General features: G+C 46.2%; 1 protein-coding gene across 4 annotated transcripts in view; it reads right to left on the bottom strand.

The window, feature by feature from the left end:
- Positions 1–18064, bottom strand: part of MICAL2 (microtubule associated monooxygenase, calponin and LIM domain containing 2) — a gene marked incomplete at both ends in the record, with an annotated part of 106484 nt that overhangs the window by 18227 nt on the left and 70193 nt on the right. For all 4 annotated transcript variants that reach the window (XM_080345528.1, XM_080345529.1, XM_080345530.1 and 1 more), the window contains 5 exons: positions 1529–2891; positions 5100–5197; positions 9017–9091; positions 11714–11883; positions 14655–14847. In XM_080345528.1, coding sequence (XP_080201654.1) covers positions 1529–2891; positions 5100–5197; positions 9017–9091; positions 11714–11883; positions 14655–14847 — 1899 coding nt within the window. The remainder of the gene's footprint in view (positions 1–1528; positions 2892–5099; positions 5198–9016; positions 9092–11713; positions 11884–14654; positions 14848–18064) is intronic.

Genomic DNA, 18064 nt, shown 5'->3' with positions numbered 1-18064 from the left:
TCATATTAAACCAGCATGTTTTAAAATATATTATAAATAATATATAGTATTGTTCAAACCTAATAAGACCTCTTCCCATTTTAGTTGGAACACAACGTACTAATTATTGTAATATATCTAGTTAAGAGCAAGTCAGCTTGGCTTAGTTGATGTGTGATGAGTATGTACAGACTCAGAAAAAGCCTCCCGTTTGAGACTGTAGCGTGACAAGCCTGAGCACCAGCAGCTCCCTGTGGCTCCAGGCCAGTCCCCAGCATCCTCTGGCTCATGCTCCCCTGGGCATGCCTGGGTTTGCAAGTTCTTAGATAAAGGATGCTCCAAGAATCTGATTCAAAAGTTCAGGAACAAGAGTGGGAGTTATTCTATCCATTTCAATGAGCCCTAGATCAAGCCTCATATGTACTGTATATCTTCATCACAGTATGCAGTAGTTCTGAAGCAGAAAGGAGACAAAAAGGAGCTGGCAGCGCACTGGGGACACTTCGGTGACTTCACATTTTACATATAGATCGTTATTTTAATGCTGCAGTACAGCAGCAGTTTTGGGGTTACAGTCTGAGTTGCGATTTAATAATGTAAGAAACAAACAGGTATGCCAATAAAATTCTGTAGATTATTTAGTTAAACAACTGTGACTTTCTGCAGCGGGCTAGTGGAAAGATGGACCACAGAGAAAGACAGGTAGGTACTTTTCTTATACCTCATATTTTATACCTGAAACTGTGCACTTAATTCCTTCTGAGCCTACACTCAGGTTACTCAAATTGCTCTTTGTCTGACATCAATATTTCTTAGACTCATCTGCGATTTTAACACTAACCTTGTTCTTGCAAGCAAACATGAAAATTGATGCCTTTTAATCACTGCCCAAATAGATTCACAAATAGGTCAGAAGTGGTCAATAGGGTTCTATCCCCTCTCAAATAAAACAAGGGGATATTAATGGCACTGCAAAAGTCCCAAAAGTATGTCTACAGTTCAGTCACTACAACAGCAGACAGAGCTGAAGAGACAGCAGCCGAGAAAGCACATATGCAGAGCAAAGCTTCTTTCTATTGCAACTGTATTGCTTCAGTGCCTGAGCTCCTCATGGAAAGGCTAGTGAGCGTAATCTACACTGCCCTGCAGTTTTTGGTGCTCATCCTTTTTTGCTTGCTGTACTGCCCCTTCCACAAGGCTCTCAATGCCACAGCACAGCCTCTCTGCACAGCACCCTGCTCTGCGCCGCCGCTCCTTCTGCCTCAGCGAGCACGTTTTCCTGACCGAAACAAGTCTGAACAGCAGCCAGCAGCTGAGCAAACCTGGGTCCAGTGCGCTGGGCTCTGCTTGCAAATCCACTCTGCTCCTTTAAACCACGAGCAACTCCTAAACCTTAACCAAAACCACACATTTACTAAATCTTCCTATGTAGAGAGTAACTATATATAAAATATAGCAGTCAGCAGATGTGTGTTTGCATGATCACACATAGGTGCTATAAACTTAAAGTGCTACTATTAGAAATAATTAATTCCACGCAGGTCCTCACCTGTGGAAGGATAATGTCGCCTGTCTTCTGGAGAATGGTCCCTCATGAAAGGAAGGGATGACACACAGGAGTTCCCTTCTCTGTCACGAACTTTACTTCTCAGTCTATCAAAGAGCGACCCAAGACTACCCTTCTGTGCAGAGTTGTCCAGATTGCCCTTGGAGATGTTCTTGGGCTCTGGAGATGAAAGAAGGAGGTACTTTTCATTATGGATAAATTTGTCATCTTTGGGAGCTCCTGGAGGAGTCTCTTTAAAGCTAAACTTTTCTAGGAGACCTGGGACATCCTCCATCCTAGTGCAAGATGATTTCTGATGTATACTTGTTGTCCTGAAAGACCTGGTGTGAGAACTGTAGACTGGGAAGGATACCTCTTCACTGTAATTCCTTGGAGATCTCTCTTCAGAGCCGACAGAAAAACGAGATGGATTTGAGAGAGGGCTTCTATTTTCTAAATATTCTACTGCCCACTCCCCTACTCCAGGCTCCTGTGGCTGAGTGTTATTTGCTCTATTATTGTTACTGTTCCTTTGGCTTAAAGAAGAGCCAGGAGTAGTGGGGAAGCTGAAGAAAGACTGTTCTGAAGAGCCTTTGGATTTGCTGTCTGAGTCGTGCTTTGGTCCTTCTGGAGACAAGGTTAGAGGCTCCAAAATGGACCTCCTGATTGCCTTGGCTATGAGCCTCAGTGGTGATTTTGGCTGGCCAGCTGTGTGCTCCCTGGCAGCTACAACTGGACTCCTCAGAGCATCCTTCGAGTCAACTGGCAAAGCTGGTGGAGCATCATCTGTGAATAAGAGAGGCACAGGACAACTAGATAGTTTAAATACATCTTTTCGCCAGTCAGCATCCTTTTCCTCGGAAGTCCTCAGTGCTCCTTTCTTTCGATACCCTGGACTGGTTCCACCTACGTCTGTCACATTTGAATCATATGACACAGGTTGCTGTTGCGTACAAAGCATCAGCCTCTTTTTTGCTTCCTTCAATTCCTGCTCAAGCTTTTCTTCTGGGTGCCTTGTATTTTTGACATCATTCTCTTTCAAATCCAGAGATGGCAGCACTTTTGTCTTCCTGTTAAAATCTTCTGGTTCGGAGGTATATTTCTGTTTTCTTTCCTTCCAGCCCTGGGCTGTGTATGTCCCAATGGCACCATCTATATCTTTAGGCTCAGAAAAATCAGCAGCCGGTGTCCCATTCCCAGGAGGGGTCCGTGCAGAACCTCTGGTGCTGCTCTGGAAAGGGCAATGGGGCACATACAGATGGATGTCTCCAGAAACCTCTCTGGCTCTTTCTTTCCTTTGAAATACTGGGCTGTCAGGTTTGAACTGTCCTCTTGTAACTTCTGGTGGTTTCTTGTAAGATGATAACTATTAAGGGCAGGAAAAAATATTTTGGGGGTAGAAAAATACAGTTTAGTGTATCTTTAGTGTATCTTTTATTTCATAGAGTATTTTAATCAATTTCAATCTTAACGTAATGCTAATAATATTTACTTTTCTTAACCTAATACTAATAATATTTACTTTATATACACATAAACACACACATATGGACATAGATCATTATACAATAAGAAGAAAAGCTTTTCTTTCTAAAGGGCTAACATTTCTCTAGGAATGGGGATCTAATACTACTTGAAATTTTATTAGTTAAAAATTATGCTATTCATGCTATGAATCTGTCATATCTTTATGAATTGCCTTTAATATTTTCCTTCGAAACAAACAGTCTCATCTGCAGGAAAACAAATAAAAGCAGATCTGCTCTGTTCTCCCATGTGCATTCCAGTTGCATCACCTTAGAGTTTCCAGCAAGCACAAGGGACCATAATCCATCCTCTCCAACCACTTTTCTAAAATTGCATGCTTACATAGTGCAGGTAGGAATTAAGTGACCCAGAAAAGATTGTAAAATGCAAGATAATTGTTTTAAACAATTAAATTATTTCTCTCATATTTTTTTTTCCTTTGGTGAAGATTTAAATTCAGTATTCTAGCCACCAAAATCTGCTGGCAACAGTAGAAAGGATAAATGCCCACATCATCTAGCCAGCAGACCAAAACCAGAGGTTTTCTATTTTTTCTTCTTAAAAGGGAGGCATTTTACCCTCAATGCTGCGTGATAATGGATGGTGAGAATATTCAATTCCTGTTTCCACTTATGTGCCAGACTCCCACATTCACACGGGTGAAGCCATTAATCTGACTTCTCATTTCCCAGAAGCATCAGAAGGTAATAATGATCATTCCCTGTTTCACTGTTGTATTTGATGACGTGATGACACATAAAAAACCATGAGAAACGCCAATAAACAAATGAACACTCTCTTAATCCTCTCTCTTTAGAGTAAGAAAAAGGCCACCAAGTGCTGTTTATAGACTGGGAGCTGCGTAGAGTCACCTCTCCTTGAGCACAGCGTGGCCAGGGAGCATTGTGCAGCTCTTCTCCCTTGGGACCTGCCCTTCCTGGCCCTATTGTCCTGCACCGGATTTCAACTACCACCGTGGACATGGAACACCTGATTTTTTTCCTAAAGCAGACCTGAGGTTAAGTAATTTTAATCCTGTCCAACCCAAGGGTGAGGAAAACGGTTTAGGACATGGAGGATATGGGCTGGTCCCCGCTCCACCCGACTCTGAGTCCAAGGGACATGCTGCCCTTTACTCAGGATGGTCGGCCGTGACTCCAGCTGCAGCACTGCATTTACAGCAGGCCCACCCCTCTTTGGCTTTTTTTCTTTTTTTAATGAAAGGGCAGAAAATACAAAGGAAATTCTAGGTCCTGATGGAAGCTGAAGATGCTCCTGAGCTGTGGGAGGTGTGGAGCCAAGGACCTGCTGCAAATTAAGAACATAGATCTTCTACCTATTGGATGCAAGGGACAAACATTAGACAGGTGCACACCTGTATCTAAGGGCTGTAATGGTTTGAAACCCCCCTCTGCCAGGTTTACTATAGCCAACACTATATGAGCCCTTGGCTCCCAGATTTGTTCTCCAAGGTTAGTGCTGGTACTTGCCTTTCACCCAGTGATGCACAGCAATCAAGTGGCATTTAAGCCACTTGGGCATGACACTCATCCCACCACTGCTGGCACCTGGCCTTGCCCAGCATGCCGCATGCTTCCATCCAGCCCTACAACCACACGTGCGGACAAACAGCCAGCTTGGGAACACTGGGGGCAGAGATCTGGGGGCTTTTCTCTCCTTTGTACAGAACCTGTGGCACAGAGAAAATCCCAACAGCAGCTAAACGCTGTGCTGTGAGGGAAGGGTGGGGTGGTGGTACCTACGTGTTGGCTGATGCAACAGTTTAGTGCCTAACTCTCAGTGCAGTTGAGGTCTGAGTCCCACAGAAAGCAAATGCCACTTAGCCGCATGATTTGGGAATGGTTGCATCAATAAGAGCATCTAAGTCTCTTCACTGTGTATAGCACAGGCATAACTCCAACCTTAGTGGTTGCTGTGAGGACCAAAACGATTTGAAAGAGCAGAGGATGCTCAGACAGCCTGGGGTAAGCAGACATGCCCTAACAGTAGTTACGCTCAGTTTGCTCTGCACAATTCTCCTTCATACCTGTGTCTGGGAGTGATCCTCCTCAGGACCATTTTGGCAGCTGGCTGAGCTGTCCTTCCCACGTAGCCCAGGTTTCTTGCTTGACAGTAGAGGGAAACCTGCCACAGACATGGATTTTACCATCATATTGGTATTGCTTTTGTCTTAAATAAAGTTTGCAATTAAAGAACAAGAGTAGAAAGTTAAGCAGTCATCTGGACACAGTTGTACCTGAGGAGCTGACATACAGTAATGCAATTTATGACCTTACTCACATGTGTGTGCACACTGTGCCAAACACATGTTGACATTTTCAGCGGTGGACCTGAACTGCTTCCACTTTTTGGCTGGACGTAGTGAAGCGGCTTTTGAGTTCCAGGAAACTTTCTGGAAAATCAGCCCTCTTTAGAAGGCTTTCAGGCCTTAAAAGCAGAAACAGTCAAAACAACCAGCGACTTTTGAAGCTTTGGCTAGTTCCGAGAAATGAAGAAAATGGATGACTTCTGAGCAGGCTGTCTGTCGGAGCGGGAAAGAAATGAGAAATACAACCACCTGCAGGCAGCAGGGACAGAAATAACCCTGTCAGGTCCACGGGCAGTGTGCTGGGGGCTCTCTGAGGAGCAGACAAGGTAAATAACTGCTAAAGGCCTTGAACCAAAACTAGCACAGACAGGCGTAGACCTGCTGGAAACAACAGTGGGGAGGTAACTCGCACCTGAAAGGAGTCAGGAGAGCTCTCTAATATTTGTGCCTGTGGGAATTTTACATAATAAATAATCTTTGGACAGAAGAAAAGAATCCCAGAGCCAAGATATTACCATGTCAAGCTTTTACATGACAAGTATATTTATAGCTGAATTATTAACTCCCAAACTCAATTATTAGTTCCTGCATGTGGACTTTGGAAAAGGCAAGCCAGGGGACAGACCAACTTTCCCTTTCTCTCAGTGTCTCACCTGTGCATTCCCAATCTCTATGCAATTTGTTACTTTTAGTCAAGAACAGAGGGAAACGATGCACTGGAGTTCATTAAGGAATTCCCATAGGGATCAGCAACAAGGGGCTGAACTGAGACAAATCCAGCTTTTATCAGCTGGTTAGAGGGATACCATAACTCTGCTCTGCTGTTGGTCTTGCTTTCTATACCTTTTTGCAATTAGTTTTCAAGAGAGGGGAAAAGAAAGAGAAAAAACAGCCTTCAAATAATTTCAGATACATTCAGAAAGTCCAGTGATGGTCGTCTAAGAAAGTAGCATCAAAACTGGGCTACTCTATCTTCATTTTCACAACCTATGTCCACCCTACCCTGATTCTCCATTCCCAGTACAAGTGCTGATCCTTTCCCACTCGTGCATGTTGACCTTTATATTCTGTATAGTGAATTGACCATGGGAAAAGATAAGAATCCAGAATGAGAATGAGAACCCACTGTTACCTGTATAAGTGAGCCAGGGAGGTCCCACCTGATCCACTAAATCCGTTCACCTCCTGACACAGGCAAACATCATGGCTCAGCACACCGAGGGGAAACACAACTGCTGCAGGAGTGGCAGCTGTAACACTCATGAGGGCTTAAAACCCACAGCCCAGGGCTCTGGGGCATTGGCTCATGCCCATGGGGAGAACTGCTCCCACTGCAGCTCTCCTGGGTGTGCATTAGCTCACAAGGACAGGGCATTGCTTCACACAAAGCCATAACTTGCTGCCATTCACAGAGATAATGGATGTGTTCCAACCAAGATGCTGAACCCAAATTTGCAGCTTGACATGCAAAACAGTTTTGTTTTGTTTTGTTTTTTTTAAAAAAAAAGTTCCCTAGGGCACTATCACAATCTGGCCCAAAAACTACTTGAATTGACTAAGATAAATTAAGGGTGTGGCGTTCCCTGTGGCCATGCGACAGGGATTAAAGATTTTGAAAGGTAATATCCTGCTCTGAGCCTTTCAGTCAACATAACCATGACACTGATTTCCTTTCCTTGGACGCGTACTTTGTGCTGTTTATGAAACATATGTGTTTTGGGAAATAAGTCTGAGAAGGAGACAGATTTTGCTTTCATGTGAGTGATGATCACATGAATTCTTGTAACCAAATATTAAGTGGATTAAATATAGAAACTAAGACTTACAGTGTTCCTCCAGAGAGTAAAAAAAGCCTTTATTTTGTTCCCAGTATATGCTGAGTGTGCTTTACACCTCGTTTTTAACTGTATGCTTGAGCTTCGGACAAATTTATTCAGCGTATCATTTCCTTCTCAAAGGCCTTTAGCTCCCTCTAGAGCCATTCGGAGGCACATGGAAGATGTTAATGGAATGATGGGAAAATTAATCGGCAAATGATTAAGTAATGCGGTTGCTGAGAACAAGCTGAAAATGAGTCGAAATTAAGTCTTTTTTCCTCTCTCACAGTCTGTCTTTCCCTCCCCCCCTCAAACCTGGAATAATCATATTTGTTTGGCATTTTAAAAACTGAGATCAGTTAAGGCAAGATTTTAAATCCAAGCCTTTGGTGAAGCCAACACCTGATTATAAGCCAATCCTTAAATTCTGCATAGTGGTCAGAGACAACCCCGAGGTTGACACTGAGAATTTTTGAGGGCACCCTGCTCTGCCTTCCCCATCCCAGGCATGGGACAGCGTGTTCCCGCGTGGGACGTCCCGTGTGGCTGCTCCAGAGGGCAGTTGAGCTTGGTGGGAGCATCTTCTCAGGACTGTGAAAGGACCCTGTGCATCCTCTACTGAGATTTACTGAGTTATCCCAGAAGTGTGGCATGGGACGCCTCCAAGGGACCGCAGGGTCAGTGGTGACAGCGCTCATGAGCATCTGAAGGCATCTATCTTGGAGGTGAGGTCAGTGCTGGGAAGGAGAGATGCAGCTTGTCTCCTCATTTGAGATATAAACATTCTTCCCAGAGTGAGTACTTGCAAATAATCTTGAAGCTTGCTTGCATATTCAAACCAAACAAGATGCCTCTGCTTGAATGCTGGTCCCATAATGGACACAGGGATCCTACTTGTTTCAGGAACAGAGCCCTTAACTTCTCTGAAGGCAACTGGGACCCTGAACAGCAACAGAAATCCCCTCTGTTGCAGAGGGCAGCTGAGGGCAGGGTTGAAGAGCAGCTGTCACCATCATTCCCCAAAACCCGCATCTCCATGACCAGAAATTGTGGCACTCAGTCACAGGCACAAATCACTTCTTTTGGCTGCTGTACATTCATTTTTTTTCTTAAGGTTGTCCATACCCCAGTCTGACAGATACAACTGCATTTCTAACCATGTTTTGAGATGGTCTGGGCTGCTGCTGAGCTCACCCAGTTGCCCTATGGGTATGATCAATCCCAGCATGTACCTGCAAGTCCTTAGTGAGGCTGTTAGTAACTCAGAAACACCTTGTTTTTTCCAACAAAAACAAACAAAAAACCAAATCAGAACAACAAAACAAAAAAACAAACAAAAACAAACCAAAAAACCACCACCACCAAAAAAACCCCCAAACCAACCAAACACCAAAAAAACCCCAAAACAACCAAAAAAAGGTGATAGGGCACCTGTAGATGGGTGTAAATAGGCACCTCCAGGAGCATTTCTAATAAGTGATACTCAAAATGTTAGACCCATCCTTGCACCTGATCAAAAGCAATTGGTGCATACATGGCTAGAGATGAAATACGTGGCTCTGGGATAGGGGTGCATTTTCTCAGCTAGAGAATTGGAGTGGATGCCACTTGCTGGTGGGTGTAATAACATAGGGAACAGTCACACAGAGGGAATTTGATCTTCTGAGGACAAGAACATGGAAAATAAATCTTTGGTGCATCTTAGATCTCGATTTTTCTCATCTATCAAAGTTTTAAAGGAGAAATAGACATTTAAGAGAGAGGAAAACAGGAGACAGCACAAATAGAAGATAAAATTGCTTCTCAGGCTTTACTCACTCGTTTGGAGCTTTTTCCTCCAATTCTGATACTTATTTAATGCCGAGGAGTGAAAACTGTTGGCTCTCTGTAGGGCTGAGCAGAAAGAGAAAAGACACATGGTCAGAAAACGTAGCAAAACACAGAGAACGGGGTGAACAAACAAACACACACACCACAACACCAAAACCACCACGAAAACCAAGAGCAACCCACATGCTGCGGGGGTGGAGGGCTGTTTTTTAACCAGTTTCCCCCCTGCCCCAGTCCCATCCCCGCGGTGGCCGGCAGGGGGCAGCGCGCACCCGGCTGTGCCGAGGCCGGGAGGCGATAAAGGGAAAGGAGCTCATGCGTTACCATAATCCTTTCCATTTACCCCCAAAACAACACCGGTTCTTTTCTCAGTGAAGTCGGCACGACGAGAAAGGCAGACAGACAGACAGACGGGCGAGGGGACAGACTGAAGGGGTAAAAACTTAGGGATGCTGCGGTGCAGCTGGGTGAGGATGCAGAGCTAAGAGGCTGCTCATGAGGATCTGGGTAACGCGGCTGGAGTGGTGGGGAGGTGACGTTAGCAGCTGGGGGTGGGGACAGCATGAAATTGGGGTGGAAAAAGGGACAAAATCCTTCAGTGACTGCACAGGGTCACATGCTGCTGGGCACCCTTTGGGGCTTGCTGCTGTCCTTTTCTTGCCCTGAACAAGGGGTTTGTTATTCAAGAGTCAATTTAAATTACAGTATGAAATCCCCTCTTTTCTACTCGGATTAAGAATGCATATATGGATGTGGGGGTGGTGGGGGATGGGAAGAAATGAATGCTGGTGGCCTTTTCTTTTTGGCAAAACTATTTTTCATGTCTTCTGTCACTAAAGCACGGTGTGACAGAAGGTACCTTGCATGAAGGAAGAACAAGTGTCTTCCTCACAACAGTCCCTGCAGAGTTATGCATAACCCAGGCTGAGGTGGTCTGGGCGAGGACAAATCAAAGGACCTCAATACTTTAGCACCACATGGACCTCTTATGTAAAAATATGCCGAGAATGCCCATAACATCACAATGTTTAGCATAACCACATATTTTAAATATGCAATTAAGTTCAAACACCAGACTAAAATCCAGGAACTCTACCCATTTCTACCAGGCTTTGGAAATTCATCCCCTGTCCAGGCACAGCCAAGGCCTGAAATACAAGCTGCTTTTAACATAGACAAGAGTGATAAAACCAAATGCAATTATCAAACCCCAAGGCCCATCAAGTTTCTTGGGGTCCAGCCATGAGCTGTCAGTGTACAGGAAGACCTGAGAACTTGAATACAAATGACTGCCGCACATAAAGCTGAAGGCGGAAATCTTGCTGGGAGAACCCTCAGGTTCCGTGGGTGTATCTGCACACCCTGTCCAGACAGCTGCTCCCTTGCTCCATCTGCACATTGCAGCAGCACAACCACCCTGGCCCAAAAGCCAGGGGCAACATCAGCACAGGTCTGTGCCCATAGCAGCACTCAGGAGATGGGGCGGTGTTGGTACCCCATCTCCATGGCCTGTGGAGCACAGCTGCCATGAACGATGCTGGCACACAAGCCCATAGGGATATAGCACTTGACACACTGGGTTTCCCTCCTGCCTTCATATAATGCATTACTTCATCTGCTTACTGACCGCTCCCTTTGTCTGCTATATTTTGCCAGCCAGGCAGAAACATCCCACTTGTCCCAAGGTCAGGCTAAGCCGCCAGCGGTCTCAGCCAGCAGTATCTGCATGCTTCCTCTCCAGCCCAAGCTAATAGCAGTGGTTTCCACTCCATGAATGGAAAGGTCCTGCTCACCTTGCCTGAGCCCCATGGTAACACTCTGCAGCCCAGGGGCCGGCTTACACACGCACCTTCTAAAACAGCTGCTTTTGGCTTTCCTTGTTAGGATTTCAGAGAAAAGAACACGAATTTCTCGTGAGAAGTGAGAACATGCAGCAGTCTTCTTCAGGAGCCCTAAAGACAGGTTTTCTTCTCTGCCGCAAGTGTCAGGGAGGAGCTGCTTCAAGGTGCTGCAGCTCTGCTGCCAGCCCCTGCGGTGCATGCAGTTGTGCATCCCCCGCAAAGCTCTTCCGAGGGGAGAAACCCAGAAGAGTGAGCCCAGCAAAGGACGGGAGATGCTTTCAAAAGCGGAAGACCTGCCATGGCTTCAAAACACATCACCATGCAGTCCTGGAACATGGCACATTTTTCAGTTCTGACCTCCTCCAGCTCCAGAGGAGGTTCCATTTGGAGGCAGACTGTTCCTAAATCTCTACCCACCCCCCTGCTGGCTATATCCTTTCCTCACGCTTTCACTAGATACAAAAATTTTAAGCAGCTACTGATAGAAATACAAACTGAATGAAGCTGAGCTCTCTCATGCTTCCCCAAATCACCCTTGCGTATACAATGCCACAGATACTGCATGGGCTGCTAATAATGTCCACATTTTTTTACTGGTGGGAAACCATTCATTCCACCCCTGCAAGCTAAGGCATGACTACTCCAGGGTACCCTGCATCACAGAAATTCTGTTTCAGCTACGGCACCCAAACCACAGAAATCCTCCCAAAAAAAGACACCATTAACGGGCACAAGCTGACCACACAGCAGAGAACAGCCTTCTCTTCAAAACCTCTTCCCCTAACCCCAGCTTTAGCCCTCAGGAGAGGTTGCTGGAGCATCCCCAGCTCGGGACACTGCTTACCGTCAGCAACTTTGGATGTTTTGGGGCTTTCCTCTGGCACCACAGGGCTCCTGGCAAGCGATGTCCACCTCCGGATGGGCCTCAGGCAGCTGGGGGGCTCCAGCAATGAAGTCTGTCCTTCGCTCACCTCCGAGTTTGAGTCACCGTTAAAATCAGACTCCAGATCAGAGCTACAGGAAAGAAGTGCAAGAAGCAGGACATGTCAGAAGATGCACAGCATGGAGGTATTCATTATCATCCAGTGCAACAAGCACCAGTGTCAGCCCTGACAGCAGCATGGGCCACAGAGAAACAGATGTTTTACAGACAGAGCTGACATCCTCATTTTGCTTGCTTTGTTGTTATTACAGGACTGTAATTTGCAGTAAGTGCTACACAGCTGAGATATCCCTATTCCCATCAGATTTCTGCTGCCTGGATTCCCAGCCGTGACCTCTACGGAATCAAACTGCCACCAAGAGGGACGTGGGGTGAAACACCACAGCTCAGTTAGCAAGGACAGGTCCTTCTGCCTGCAAATCTGTACCGAGGAGAAGAAAGGGAAACAGCAGCATTTTCAATGCCATGGTCAGCCTAGAAGCAAGGTGTGAGCTCACAGCTCTACACTTTTTACCTGGTCACCACAGAGTTTTGGAAATAAGAGGTATGCCATAGGGAACTTGCAGGGCGAGCCCTTGACAGCCCATGGAACAGCAAACGCAACAAGGCACCTGATCCAATCACAGAGGCAGATCCTGGCATCTCCTTCCTTAAATGTAATTAAAAATATGCGACACAAACACATGTGAATGGCACACGTTGTGACCTTGCCTCTAGGCAGGACAATGTCTGTTTGAGGTGATTATTAGTCCTTTTTTAAATGATCACAGGATTTCTTTCATCTCTAAAGGCCAGACTGTAGGCAACAGGCCTTCTGATGTGACCACATTCCCATCACCATACATAAGCGTGCCACCACCCCACTCAGCCTATTTTTAATGCAAACAACACTGCTAACTTAATTCATAGATTTATTATGATGATTAATAGCTCTACCTTAAAAACAGAGGAACTTACACCATGAGCAGCCCTGTTGGCATGGCAGGAGAAAGCTATTTGGTGTTTATACTGAACTGGGTTGTAGAATGTAAAGATTTATTATCCCAGCCCAAGGCACAGCCCGGGAGGCAGGAGGAAGAAGAGCTAAAGGAAAGGCTGCAGACAGCATAAAGTCAGCCTAAATGCCATATAGGAAGCGCCCGCCAGCCCTGCAGCCCCACTTTGCCCAGAGGAACTCGGAAGGCAGGCCGGCCAGGCAGCGAGGATGGGAGCACAGCTCCGGGTGTGCGACTCTCTCGGGCAGGATGAATCAGAGTGGCCTTAAATGTCACCACTAACACATACTTTTTAGGTGTCTTTCAAGTTGTGTCAAGCATACACATATATATATATATATATATATATATATATATATATAAATACTAACATATGAAGCTTTTGATAGCTGAGTTCCTGTGTGGATGGGGAGATACCACACTGAGATCAGGCAGAATGCCACACAAAAAGAGCTGCCATTAACATTGATTGATATATTTCTGCTTTAAAGAGCAAAATGTTTCTTTTCCTTGGCTAGCAAGGATGTAAATGCTATAGTACCAGGCTTGTCCTCTGATTTCAGATTGATAGGTGGTCATTATTCAGAGGTACCTGAAGCCTGAACTGCAAAACTGTGTCACCGAGCTGGTCATTCTCCCCCTCCCACCAGGTGCCATTTGTCACTTGCTATTTCTCTCATTCCTTCCTTTTTAGGCAGGGTCTGACCTGCCAAGCCACACTAGGCAAAGGGCTCCCGAGCTGCTGCAGCAGCAGGAGGCTGACCTGACCTCGGAGCTGATGGCACCGGCCGCAGCAGTGACAGACGTGGCGTCACACCTCGTGCCATGTCCCGCTGGCGGGGAACCAGGGGCCTTGCCGTCCAGCCACGGGAAAGGGAGCTGATCCCTCAGATCAGAGGGATTAGCTGACTCTCATCGCTTCGAGCCCGAGGGTATTAGCGAGGGATACAAGCACACGCTCCGCAGGGGGCTCTGCCCCACAGGTAGGAAACCCTTCCCCAAGCCCTCCATCCCCCATGAAAGAGGAACCCCAGAGAGGCTCACCCAGACCCACACAGCAGAGCACAAACGTCATTTAAACCCACAGCAGGGAACAGCAGAAAGTTGCATTTCTAACAGCATTGCTCAGCACAAGAAGATATATGCAACACCACAAATAGGTGTGTAAAGGATGTTAAGTATTTGAACGAGCTTCCTCATTCACACACTAACACTCTGTTCACAACAGTTGGCTTTAGTCTTCTTTTTTAGCTCTCAGTAAGGAAAACTACTTTACTCAGGAGATACCAATCTAATATTTAGACAGGATGAACTCCCACAGAATTCTGCCCAGAAAGCCAATATAATCTAATTTGTTCACAGAAATCAGGCTTCCTCTGACAGCTCCCCAAGGATCATCAAATTTCAGATTTCTTAGGGATGGGCAGGCCCTCAAACGCCCTGGGGGAGGCCCGGGGTGCGGAGCTGCGTGGTGATGCCCAAGGTGGCAGGCGACCACGTCACAGGATGCACCTTTTGCCACAACACGCCCACTGCCCTAATCCCCGAACAGACATTTTTTTGGTGCACAAAGAGCTGAACCTGGGCTGATCAGGGCAATGTTTTTCTCTCTGATTCAGGCCTCTGTGTGGGATGTGAATGTTTGAAGATTTCCTGCAAAGTGAGTCATGTGTCTGGGGGGATTTATGGCTGTGGTAAAGAACAATTGTTATTCTGAGCTGTTTGTCTTCCCCTTCCTCCACCCTCCAGTTATATCACTATATTTTGTTATATTCTTCCTTAGAGTTCCAGAGAAAACCAAGCTGCTCTTGTGGGTTTTCTATAGGCTTATTTCTATTTCGAAGTACCTGCTTGTATCACTGGTGACCATGACTCGGATGGCGAGAAGGTTGTGCTCGGTCATCTCCTCCTCAGGGATGACCCTCACAGTGGCCCACTCAGGGGAAGGGGGTGAGAACCAGCTCTCCAGGTCGTGGCGCTTGGGGATGCTCTTGGCCTTCTTCGGGGAGATGGGCTCATCAGCCACGGGCAGGCAGCGGTCTGGGAAAGCACAAAGGTGATAGCAGGGCGTTAGGAGAGAAGGGGGTCTGCTGGAGGAACCTCATCTCATTTGGGTGGTCCTTGGCCACCACCAGCAGTTTCCACGTGGGGCTCCATCCTGTCCCCATGGGCGAGCTGCATGCAGCAACACCTCGGTATGGCAAAGAGCATCCCTTCAGCCCAGTACAGCCCAGGGTTTGTCAGCCTGCATGCAAGGAGGTGAAAACCCCAGGGGCAGCCTCAGTTTTTACACCTGCAGGTTCTCACTCCACTTGGTAAAATGGCCATTGGGCTGGGTGCCTGGTGCCAGTGGTAACAAAATCACATGCTAGCTACACAAGTAGGGATTTATGGTCTCTTTTCAGGCTATACATGTGCACGTGGCAGGAGGCAGATGGACCAGCCTTGCTTGGGTGGCTAAAACTTCAGCCTTTTATTGCAATTTTAGGTCAGTTTAGGACAGTGGGAGTGAGCAAAATAAACACAGGCTCCTCAGGTTGTTTTTGAGTGTGTGCAGCAAATGCAGACACTGATTTGGGAAAAGAAGCGACATCACAGCAGTTAAGCAGCACCATCCCTGAATTCACATTCAGGCAGGAAGAAAAAAGCCAAGTTTCCCTTGCTCACTCCAGGTGATACAGACAGAGCCAAAGACCAGAGATCTCTCCCTGTGAAATCCTTAATTTCTGAGCAACCTCATCTATCCACAACCTCCTGCACAAGCAAACACAAACATATCATCTGCATCACCTGGGGCTTGGTGCAAAAGGGACAAATGCCAAGCTCTGGGAAAGTGACTTTGCTTGATTCACCTCCCATGTGTGGTGCTTTCATCACAATTAATTCAATACCATTGCTTCTAATTTACACCTGTATAAGCAGAAAAAAAAATCAGACCTGGAATATGGCTTGTTTTCTCATCTGTTAGAGCAAACTATCTAGTAAACATCAATTAAACTCTTCTTTAGCATGCAGCTTCTTCATATGTTGCAAGAGTGCACTCATCCTGTCCTCCACTTTGCAAGGGTTTTTAACTTGGACATCCAGCGCTAACATGGAAAACAAACCTGTCTGGAGCAAGAGTGCTACAGGCAGATCCTGGAGGATTATATATTGTATACACCACAGAGCCCAAGCGCTGGCCCATGGGACCTGCTGGAGCAGCAATTCCCTGTCTGCAGACCCCAGGGCTCTCCCTGGGATGTCACCTATGACTGTTCACACACACCCAGGAAGCACCGACCTCTGGGTGTTGCTGCTCTTGATATCACAGATGTCATGGGTACACATCCCACACTGCACCGAGTTTAACCCCATCTCAGATCACTTGGTCTGTCAATCACCGTTCCCTTCCCTATTACCATTTTTCTGTGGAGCTGCAAAACAAAGTTCTCAAAGCAAGCTGTAACAGCAGAGTTACACCTTTATTTTGCCTGATTTGGGTAGTTCCCAGCCTCCCCCAGGAAAAGAAAACTGGTGTTCTGAGCTTTTGTGCCTCTCCCAGTTATCATTTGTGCTCATCCCCTCTATGTTTGAAAACAAGCATCACCAAGGAAAGCCCAGCTGCTGGTGACAAGGATGACTGCTCCACCGGTACGACTCTTGCGCTGGCCTGGTGAAGCTCTCTTACTTGTGCTCACAGAGCACCATGGCTGTATGGTCATTTTTCTAGTAATTTTACTGATTACAATTTTCCCAAGCAGCACAGAGCATCGCACTTTCCAAAAGGCTGCAGTGGCCTTTTCTTTTTCACCCCTTATAAAAGCCCATGTGGGTTTTTTGCCTTAAAACTCAGATTTTCACTGCTCACTACAGTTTTGTGAGTATTTTTTTGTTTGCTTGCTTGTTTTTAATTCTAGTTCTATGTCCAAGAAGCCAAGCAGGAAGGAGGAGCAGCTCACTGCCCCTCCAGAGCAAGATGCTCCCATGGGAAAACACATGCTCAGGCTCTATGTCCAGCTCACCGGCACCACAGCAACCACAAGTTTCTTGACTGCAGAGATTCTATTTCCTTTGGGAGACAGAAATTCACCTCTCTCCCGTTTCTATGCCTGACTTCTGTTTTGCCTCAACCAGGCCGCTCACCCCAAAGCCTCTCGTGGGCAGCGCACACAAAGCCCCAGCGTTCAGGCAGCAGCGTGGGAGTCCATGGGTCAGCAGGGAACAGCTGCACGGTGCTCCTTCCTCACACAGGGCACGAAATCCTCCTGGGAACAGCCCCCTACCCCCAGAGCTGGGCTGGACCACGAGGTACCATTTCTACTTTCCCAAAACGAAGTGGAAAGCCCATTTGTAAAACCCGAGTCCTTCAACTCAACTTTCTCTGTAAATGATGCTGTGTTTTATATGAAAATCAGAGAAAGCAAAACCAAATACCCACGCTGGCAACAAGCACTGCCCAAGGACACTGCAAGCAGCTGTTGAAGAAAGTCAGTTTTGCCATTTGCTTGCATTTGCAGTACGTATTGCCTCCCCATCCAGCACATTAATGCTTCCCCAGCCACACTAACAGGAAAGAGGAGAAAACATGTTTATGACTAACAGACACACAGCTGGAGAGCATCGAAACCCACAGACAGACAGACAACCTAAAACAATTCCCTGTGTGGTTCCTGAATGCGAACAGATTTCAAGTCAATGAGTCCCTCTGCAATAGCCTGTTACATCCAGGTTTTAAATCATTACAGACATAATAGTCAGAGCTGGTGAAGGACCTCAGGATGTCAGTGATGGATGGCATTGTCACCTCTCTCTGCAGTGTTACATTTCTGTGCTTGCTTATTTTTACTTTTCTTTTTTTGGTATCACATTATCACTCCTTGAATTCTGCACATAAAAGTTGGATCTCACAGGAACCTGTTAGACAGCCAAGCCCCTTCTGAGCAAGATAAGTTTGTATTCATAGTGATACTAATCAGGTTTAAGATCGGTATCCTGCCTTTAGCATCCATTGTGATTTACTGAAAGGCATCCCTGCACATGGCAGGGGGGTTGAACTAGGTGACCCTAAAGGATCACTTAAAGGTCCCTTCGAACCCAAACCACTCTATGGTTAGGAAGCAAAACCACTTCCTACTAATGTATTTATGTAATATTTCTATTGCGGAATATAAATTTAAATATACTACATTGCACTCAACTCCAAAAAAAAAAAGCAGAAAGAAACTGGGTCGCCTTGGTGTTTCTGTGCACATTAACTCAAATGGCAGGTTACAGA

Source organism: Nesoenas mayeri (assembly GCF_963082525.1).
Source record: "Nesoenas mayeri genome assembly, chromosome: 5".
Classification (NCBI taxonomy): Eukaryota; Metazoa; Chordata; class Aves; order Columbiformes; family Columbidae; genus Nesoenas; species Nesoenas mayeri.
Note: the sequence above shows the minus strand (reverse complement) of the source record. Positions and strands in the feature narration are given on the sequence as shown.